The 10,200-nt window shown below is 32.6% G+C and overlaps 1 protein-coding gene across 1 annotated transcript; it reads right to left on the bottom strand.

Annotated features, from left to right (window-relative positions):
* Positions 1-324: 324 nt before the first annotated feature.
* Positions 325-4,828, bottom strand: LOC128987984 (peptidoglycan-recognition protein 1-like). Its single transcript, XM_054409145.1, has 4 exons — positions 4,648-4,828; positions 3,422-3,710; positions 2,036-2,187; positions 325-660 (listed from the first exon to the last, which is right to left on the bottom strand). The coding sequence occupies exons 1-4, from the start codon at positions 4,757-4,759 to the stop codon at positions 533-535; spliced, it is 681 nt and encodes a 226-aa protein (XP_054265120.1). The 5' UTR covers positions 4,760-4,828; the 3' UTR covers positions 325-532.
* Positions 4,829-10,200: the final 5,372 nt, after the last annotated feature.

Consider the following 10,200-nt stretch of genomic DNA (forward strand, 5'->3'; position numbering starts at 1 on the left):
AATCTTTTCTCAAATCAAACTTTTTTAGAGATTGGTTGCGTATTTTGACCATAGATTTAACCGTCCAGATATAAATTAGAGGTAGTGCTTAAAACGTATTAAGTTAAGCAAAAAATGAGCCACTACAGTCCAAGAAACTATACTGTTAAATTTTAAATTGGGGCACCAGGGATTGAACTTACGACCTCTGCCTTTGTTTCACAGTAGGCCTACATCATGCTTTTGACTGATCTACTGACTGGTCAAGATATACATATCAACAAGTGTTTTCGTGTACTCACACAAAAGGAAAGTATTTATAAAATTAATAAACATCTATAAAGCCATGATTCAAAATACTTTATTGTGTCGGTCCTAACTTCTAAAACGAAACGTGAATATTTTATATTTTCCATTATTGTATACCCTTCTGATAAACTGGAAGACTTATTTCAAGAGAAGCCTTTAATCATGTGATTAACGTATGTTCCCTTCAGCTCTGAGAGTTTTTAAACAATAATTATATTTTAACACTCCAGAATATTTTAAAACTTCACCAGTCCCCTGATGGGGGAGGCCTAAGTTGGGTGATTGTAAACATGTCGTCGAGGAGGTTCCACTTGCTCGCCCAGTGTGTGAAGTGGAATGCAGCTGACATCTGTTTCCAAGGCAATTCTACAGCTGTTAAAATAAAACCATTGGTATTGAAACAAGCAAAATAAATGTTCCCAATCTTAATAACATAATAAACAAAATTATTCTCTAAACAAGACAGAATTTAAATCTTCTTTTCCTTAATTAAAAGTGAATGCTTTAAAAACTCAATACAATTTTAAAAGAGAAGAGCAATGTTTTTAAAATTACCTTAATATTCACATAATGAGACCAAACGAAAATAACACCATCTAATATATAAAATTCTCGTGTCACAGTGTTTGTCTGCAAACTCCTCCGGAACGACTTCATCGATCGTTATGAAATTTGGTGTGTAAATTCTGTAGGTATGCGAATCGGACGTAAACTATTTCCCGTTTCGAAATTCTTAAAAGGGCTCCGCCCCAGTGGCTCTGGAGTTTCCCATGTTAACCTTATGAGTAATGGAATTAATGAATCTTAACAGCTGTTTCAATTAAACAAGTTGGATCTGTTCTATGATGTTCAATAGCATTAAAGTTACAAGGATTACCAACAGGGTGCAGCACTATTATTTCTTTTACATTTATGACAACAGCTAATTTGCAACCAAAAGGTGAGTGAGCGCAGCGAACGAGCTCCAACCTAAAGGTGAGTGAGCGTAGCGAACGAGCTCCAACCCAAAGGTGGGTGAGCGTAGCGAACGAACTTCAACCAGGACGTGATTGAGCGATGCGAAGTAGCGAACGAGCTAACCTGAAGGCAAGTGAGCGCAGCGAACGAGCTCCAACCTAAAGGTGAGTGAGCGTAGTGAACGAGCCCCAACCCAAAGGTGAGTGAGCGTAGCGAACGAACTTCAACCAGGACGTGATTGAGCGATGCGAAGTAGCGAACGAGCTAACCTGAAGGCAAGTGAGCGCAGCGAACGAGCTCCAACCTAAAGGTGAGTGAGCGTAGCGAACGAGCTGCAACCCAAAGGTGAGTGAGCGTAGCGAACGAACTTCAACCAGGACGTGATTGAGCGATGCGAACGAGATCATCTTGGAAATTAAACGTAACGGTACTTTCTTTCCATCGGTCTGTCTTAGGGGAAACCTATAACTTAGGCGATACGAAGTTCGCCGGGTCAGCTAGTTACTTTATAGATTTTGTGTATCCTATAAGTGTTTTGTACGTTCCAAACCCAGTTTGTTGCCAAATCTCTGTTTCAAAGGGAATGATAATAATGTATTATTAATTTTATGCAAACTTAAAATAAACATACAAGCTTAAGTCATTCACACCTTTAATAGTTTGTTAAACATTCCTATTCTCCCGTGTAGACCGAGTTAAATAACTTAAACATGATTAAAAACAAAATTTACCATATTTCTTTATCATGCTGGTTATTATTATATCTATAGCTTAAAATGATTATACTGACTGCAGGTTCTGTCGTATGTGCCTATGTAGGCAATGTCCACGCTGACTCCCTTCAGACGTTTCAGGTCCCATCCATATTCTTCATCAGGACGGTCAGCCTCCACTTCCCAACCTCGTCCTTCGTATATCATGCCATCCAAGCCTATCAGGAAACTTAAGAAAGATTTAAGAGAGTTATATAACAATATAAAATAATGTATGCTATTCAAGTAAAAATAGTTGTGGAAATCCTTTCCCCGCCATTCACCGACAAGGACAGATCTTTAACAGTCACTAAAATATGTTTACATTACATAAGTTTAATCTTTTATTCCTTTCCTGTTCATTTGACATTTTAAAATACCTGCAATTCTGATACTCAGAGCCTGGGTGGATTTCAGATAGGCCCAACTAATATATTTATATTTCAAGGGAGTTTTTGGTAAATAGTGTTCCGATACTTGTTCCAAGGTAAATTATTATAATTACAATATGTTGCTTCTGCAATGTCTTCAGGCTGCGGTGTTTTTCTTTTTTTGTAAGTTTTGGCTAACACCAAAAAGTTGTAGCATTGTACTTGAAGAGGAAAAAGATTACCTAATTTTCTCTGACAACTCTATAGTGCATTGCAACTCCCTCTTAGTACAACTCTCAATTATTCAACTTGTTAACTTTCAACTTAAAGTAAAGGTGGTAAACCGATATTATTCAAACTATTCCACTGATTTTTCACAACTGTGTTTTATGAAAACAGGATAAGAGATACGTGTAAAGATTAATTCAAGGTTATTTAAACTATACTTAGCCTACTTCAATTTCCTTAGGACCTTCTTTATCTAATTTTTGATAATGTTAAGTTGTGTTTGTCTACACTTCATTCTCTAGTATTAATCAGTAGTATTAATTCAGATTTCCATAGTATTAATTCCATAGTATAATTCAGTCAAAACATAACCTCATTAGGGATACTTACTAATGTACCTGATAAGAAAATTTGAGTTATTCTAATACTAAATATACATTATCGTTTTTTATATAATTATGCACTCGGTAAAGTTGGACTTAGTCCGCACAACATGTTTTCTTTTTGATTAAAAGCCTTTCGACCTAATTCGTAAAACGTTCTTGCACTTGAAAGCCCATAATTTTACTCTCATATTCTTATGATGTATTTTTAAGCAACGCAATGTTGAATTATATTATATCAAATTTAAATTAAGCTTGTCTTCAGAACTATGACTTATTAACCTTACCTCATTAGTGACCTACCTTTACATAATAAATGTCTGGAAGGTATTCTAGTTTTTTAACCACTTCTAAGTGTTGTTATCTCTAATGCAACTTTTCAGCTATACAAAGCTAACCTCACTAGTCTTTGGCGTCAATACCAGACTTAATTTCTACCTACTTGTATTTAATGTCTGGAAAGCCCTCGTCCATGTGTTGTTTCTGGAGGTCCCAAAGTAGTTTGTGGCACGCCTCAGGGCCTTCACACTGCTCGGTATCAGTGTCTGTGAACCGGAGATGAACCAAGGGTAGTTTGTGCTTCTCCACACTCAGTGGTGGTCTCGCCCCCCACTGTTCCCTAGTGGTGAACGGGATGGGGCACTCCTTCTGTAGATAGAGCTCCTCCCTAGGTATTGTCGACTCCAAGTCGATTCCTGGCTTCTGGGCCATCGGTTGATGGTAGTAATTGTCTGAAAAGTTTGTGTTACAAAATGATTAAGGTAATATGTTTGAAAGGTTTAGTGTGTTGCGAAATCGTTATGTTATTAGCCTGAAAATTGTGGTGTCTTTTAAAAGTCGAACGGCAGTGACGGGTTAAAAAGTATAGGAATTTTCAAAGCCTTTATTGCAACAGTCTAAAATATGTTTTATAAAATATGATAGAAATTGTATGAAAAGTATGTTTCTACAAATTCTTCATGGTAGTTACAGTAAAAAAATTATGGTGTTCTACAAAATCGGGTAGTTATAAAACTAGAATCGTGGAACCATCAAGTCAAACTACTTCCACTATTGGCTATTAGACACTAGAAAAAAACTTCTATTATGACTACATATAGCCCATTTTTTTAATTCTAATTGTAAAAAATTATTCAGACGCCTAAAAGTAGGGCTGCATCATGAATATGGTTACTCTTAGGTCCTAAGACTATAATTGAAAATATAATATTAAAGAAGATATCGTTTACATTAAGCTGTCTTTTCAGTTGTTTTTAGTCAATAGTTTGGCTTAACTTATACTACAGCAACGCATAATTATATGTTTTTAATATCGTCAGTGATTAAATTAAAGTTTTCTCATTTTTACCATAAAAACGGCAACACAATTAACATTAAAAATGTCTATTACTATCCAAAGTCAACGGCTATATAAAAAAATTCTCACTGATAGTGTTTCGTATGCTAGTCCTCATAACTATGTTTAACCAACGTCAATTTACTCAGCTAGATTCAAGTTAAAATAATTGTATCTTTATTGAATCGTAATTGAAACCTTTCAAAAAAGCTCATTAAACTTGCGAGAAACAAATTAAGATAAACACTTTAAACACACTCACTAAACATTAAATAACCTATAGTGTAAAATTAAATCTACTCTGTTTAGGAAGTTGTTAAATTGTTTATTACCTGCTTGTAAATAAACTTGGGGCTCCTCATATGGCATGCCCGGGGGAGGTCCCATGTATCCATCCTTGGGAACAGTGGCTAGCCCTCTTCGCTGTCTAAAGGCGTGGTTCATTTTAAAAATCGTTTATTCCCCAAACTAACAACAACTGATTACATTTGTGAACTAGCACCACTAAACAAGGTCATTTTCATCTCAGAACCATCTATGTTCTTATCTGCTTGTAGATAATGATAATTATTCTAGGTTAATTTATATGGTCTCATTCCTAACATACCGTTATTCGTAAACATTAAACTGTGTTTCATATTTGTATTATAAATATATTTATTTAGTGTGGTCATTCTCCAAATTTTTATCTTTTATATTTGTGATTGTATAAAGTTTCTATTTACAAGGTAATTAATTGTTTTGGAAGATATTAGACACCTATGTAATGCAATTTTAGAATTAGTAATGTTTATTTATCGTTACAATAAGATTTAAGTGTTGTAAGCGATTGATATATGAAACTTTTGACATAGTTTACTTGGATTATGGTTCAAAAAATTTGTATAATGTTAACAATAAAAAAATACTAATAATCAAATAATTAATTAAATTTCAACAAATCATTTCCATCATAGAAGAAACATTTCCTCTGGTTATCCCTTTAAAATATAATTCACTTTTACAAAAACAAAGTCAAAGATATACCGAAAAATTATAATATCTAGATGGGTAATAATGTTTGAATATACGTTTTGCTTTATTGAAGTCACACTTAGTTAAATAAAGGTAATTCAATTGTTGGCAAAACCGTTGTGACTGAAATTATTTGCTGAACTAATCCCGTAACTGTGATTTATGTGGTTTGGAACAGTTTGGCCCAACTGTTACACCACATTGGACTAAGTCCTACTGTGTTATGTTGCCAAAGTTACTTCAAACGTTTTGTGGGTAAATACAGTCAACACATTTGCAATATTAGTAGTAACACCATTGGTGCAAATAAAATATTGTAAAGGATTAATGGCGATGAAATATACAGAAAACGGAAACTTGAAGGAGATATCAATAAGGAAATTTACATTGGAACTAATAAAAATATAAATAAACATACAACGTTTACTATAAAACTTCTTATAACATTTCCTATTATGATATTCAAGCGTTGGCTTGAATAATACAAATATAAGGGGTTCCTCTTATATTTGTTGAAAAAGTTGCAGTTAATTAATACTTGCCAATAATTTTTTTTTAATAGATCGATATGAGGTGTGTGTGGCCTTAGTGACAACAACAAAAATAACCATAACATATATCTTATGCTGATACTACAAAGAACCTAAAGCTTTAGAAAAGTAAGGATTCCTAGAAAATATAACAATAGTCTTCTTTATCACTGCAGTTGTTTACATACAACAGTTAAATCTCGTTGTATCTCAATACAAGTGGAAGTTGTCTTTGTTCCACTGTGTTCCCATGGTTACGTACGATAGTCTTTGTTGTTTATCACTGCAGTTGTCTACATATTACAACAGTTTAATCTCGTTGTATCTCAATACAAGTGGAAGTTGTCTTGGTTCCACTGTGTTTCCATGGACACAGCACGACAGGCTTCCTTGTTTATCACTGCAGTTGTCTACATATTACAATATTTTAACCTCGTGTATCTCAATACAAGCGGAGTTGTCTTTGTTCCACTGTGTTCCCATTGTTACGTACGATAGTCTTTGGTGTTTATCACTGCAGTTGTTTACATATTACAACATTTTAACCTTGTGTAACTAAATACAAACGGGAGTTGTCTTGGTTCCACTGTGTTTCCATGGAGACAGCACGACAGGCTTCCTTGTTTATCACTGCAGTTGTCTACATATTACAACAGTTTAAACTACACTTTTATCTTGTGTCTATATGAACACGTAAAATCTGTCATGGTTTCCACTATGTGTCCATGGTTTAACTAGATGAGTCGGCAATCCTTAGTATTTTTTGAAAGCTTTCTACATGTATATTACATTACTGTTGTTAATACACTGTTAAGTTGCCAATTTTATCAGTCGAAGGTTTGAGTTTTTGCCTTTTTTTCGTCAGGGTTAATATTTACGAATCATCGTACATTAAATTTATGTTGTGACGAAGCTGAATTTTATGCGCGTATTAACTGCTGTCATCTTAGATAGCTTGCGTATCTAGTACATATCTGTATTCTTTAAAGTCTTAGTAGTTTAGTAAAAGTTTCAAAACACCATCGGCTTATTAGTAGTTGAATTTGTATCCTTGGTACGTTTAGTATATAGGTTTTGTGAAAATTAAGCTACAAGAGGGAAAATTGCATATTTTCGTACTTTTTTGTCCTAATGAGCTAATTTAGTTTAATACTATTTTAAATATATGCTGATAGAGAAAACTGATGATTGACTGGCACCTATCCAATATAATACTAAACTTTTAATATACAGTAATTGAAAACTTCATTGAATCGCCTAAATAAACATGAAAACAAACCTAAGCACAGCTTTTGGCAAGCGACCAAATTGTATTCATGAACATACTCTGCTTCAAACAAGACTACTTCTTGATAGAACTTTTAAAGTTTTATGTTAGTTGCTAACAAGCTTTGACATTGACCTTAAAAGCTTAATGGTTATTGTTTGTTAACAAAAAACGTTTCAAAAGTGAATATCATCACTAAGTATTAAAGTAAAACCAAATGATAAAACATTTAGTATTTTTTTGTACTGAATTTGCATTTTTATATACTAGCAACATTATTAATAATTTATATTTTGCAATCATTATTAAAGTATTAAAGTAAAATATGTTTAGTGGTAAAACTATGTGCTTAATAATAATATATTTAAATAATACATTATTAATGTATATTTATATTTAATGTATACTTTTTACTCTAATTTATTTATGAGTAATTTATAGAACGGAATAACACTGATCCATATGTATACAACAAACTATTTATATTAACGTTTTATATGTAATATTTGTAAAATTTTACTAAGGAATTAAATGAATAAACTGTTTTACGTCATATCTCAAACTCAACTAACTTTATTTTCATTTTTAAGCAAACAACAACTATGATTATAAATTAACAGAAATTAACATGTGTTATGACATAAGCTGTTCTTACAACATCCTCCCTTTTAAGATAGTTAGTTCTTCAACCACTTTTGTTTGTGTATATTTCTCTTTGGACGTTTTTATGGTTCTGTTCCCCATTTTCCTGGGGGCCATTTTGGGATGGATCGATTTCCCCTCAGATTTATTTTGTCGGTGTCAACAATATATGAACGGAGGATTTCCAGGATTTTTACAATTTTCCATTTCTTCAAAGGTTCACAGTCCAAACTGGGTCTCCCAACTGAAGAGGATGGAGAGTTTGCACTTTTTCTTATATCGTAAAAAGTGCAAACTCTCCATCCTCTTCAGTTGGGAGACCCAGTTTGGACTGTGAACCTTTGAAGAAATGGAAAATTGTAAAAATCCTGGAAATCCTCCGTTCATATATTGTTGACACCGACAAAATAAATCTGAGGGGAAATCGATCCATCCCAAAATGGCCCCCAGGAAAATGGGGAACAGAACCATAAAAACGTCCAAAGAGAAATATACACAAACAAAAGTTAATTGTGTTTTTCTCTCTCTTTAAGATCCTTTAGATCTTGTTTTCCTCAAAGGTAAATGTCCGGTCTGAGGCAATGTGCTCCGTAATCGTCTGCTCATGTGAAGCTGAGAGGTGTCGTTCGATAGGCTAGAAGTGCTAAATAAGAATCTTCCAATTTTTTCTTTAGAATCATTTCGGAAATTTTTAGTACCACCTCAGCCTCAGTTTCTTTAGGGAGATGTTAAGCTACTTGTTATATGCTTAAAGCCATACACTTTAGAAAATGTCTTAAAATCTGAATGTTCAAGGACTTGAAATTAAAACCTGCATTGAAACTTAATCTATGCCATAACTCAAACTCAACTAACTTGATTTACCATTTTAAACAATCAACAAAAATGAACATAAATTACCATGTGTTATGATATAAACTGTTCTTTCAACAATATTTTAAGTTTACAAATAGTCAACGTAAATTGATAAATAGGACATCATCAATGATGGTGTATGATAATCTTTTGAATATTGTAACCAAAATAATTATGGTAGCTTACCATGCCTTTATTAACTGATATTTTATCTATTTTATCGTTTAATTTGCAAACACTTATCGTCTTATAAAAGAATTAGAACAGAGTGTTATGTATTAGCACAAGTAACTACTTCCTCCACCATTGACCTTGGTTGTACACCAAAGCCATCCACCAATGATTACAAAAAAATTGGTTTAAACTCAAGTTTAGTTGGACAAATCTAAGCTTTCAAAAATACATAACTGAAATAAACTAATACTTTTTACACTTGCACTGATGTAATATACTGAAGTTTTCACTGTTTGTATCATTATCATTATTTACCTTTAAACTTAAAATTTGTACCAGACTGCTCGTTATAAACACAAACATAGTTAAATTTTTTACAATCGTAATCAGTATATCCACTAGGAAAATCTACAACAAAAACTGTGTAGTACTGGGTAAACTGTGTATACAGTATAATCCACAGCTGTTGTTAAATCTGAGTGTTTCGCCTTCGCTGAAACTTATAATGGCTTTAACTAAGAGACAAGTTGGCCTATTAGTCAAGTTTAGTGTACAGAGAATCACTCTTAACGAGGTTATTGACCCTAAAACACTTTAATATGGGCAGCCGAGGGTTCATAATTTGTTATTCTAATTTGGAAGCTGTAAGTTCGAACCCTAGTGGGTTTTATTTTGGATATTAGTCAATGGTTTGAATGTTGAAATCCAAGACGTTTATGTAATTGAACGTTGGCTTGGTCACTTGAATATTCCAAAGGGGAGTCGCTACTGAAATCGCTAAAATTGTTATTTTAACTAATTTTTACTTTGTATCAGGCTTTTATACTTAAGAAAGACCTAAAACAAAAAACTAAAAAAAATTAATAAAGAATTTTTTTTGTGTGCCCTAAAAGTGGGTTTTATTGTTTTTTCGGAACATTTTTAAAATTGATATTTAAAGAAAACCATAAACCTTACACAAATGGAAATTGTATACTTTTTTTCAGCATTAAATTTACTTTAATATCACGTATTTTTATTGTATTACAGAAACATTTACTTTTTTTAAATAACAGCAAATTTTAAGATTATTTTTAAATTTTTTAAATTTTTTTGTTAATTTATATATAAAAAACTATTTTACCAAATTGATTCAAAATACGTGTTCTTTTAGGTTTTTATTTACAAAAGGTGTGTACAAAATTTCAGAACTGTAGCTCAAGTAGTTTTTTTGGAATATAAAAGTTTTTAGGCTGAAACATGAAAAAACACAACTTTCGGGAAACAGAAGTTTTCCGGCAGATGTGTTTTACTATACAAAATAATTAGCATTTGTTAATAAAAAACCATTTTTGGTAATGTTTTTTTTTACAATGCCATGGTAACAAACAAATAAGAATGTAAAAAGCTATAAACTACAATTT

The sequence above is a fragment of the Macrosteles quadrilineatus genome, unplaced genomic scaffold, assembly GCF_028750875.1.
Source record: "Macrosteles quadrilineatus isolate MER2022 unplaced genomic scaffold, UCM_ALF_1.0 Scaffold_2__2_contigs__length_208266976, whole genome shotgun sequence".
Taxonomy (NCBI): Eukaryota; Metazoa; Arthropoda; class Insecta; order Hemiptera; family Cicadellidae; genus Macrosteles; species Macrosteles quadrilineatus.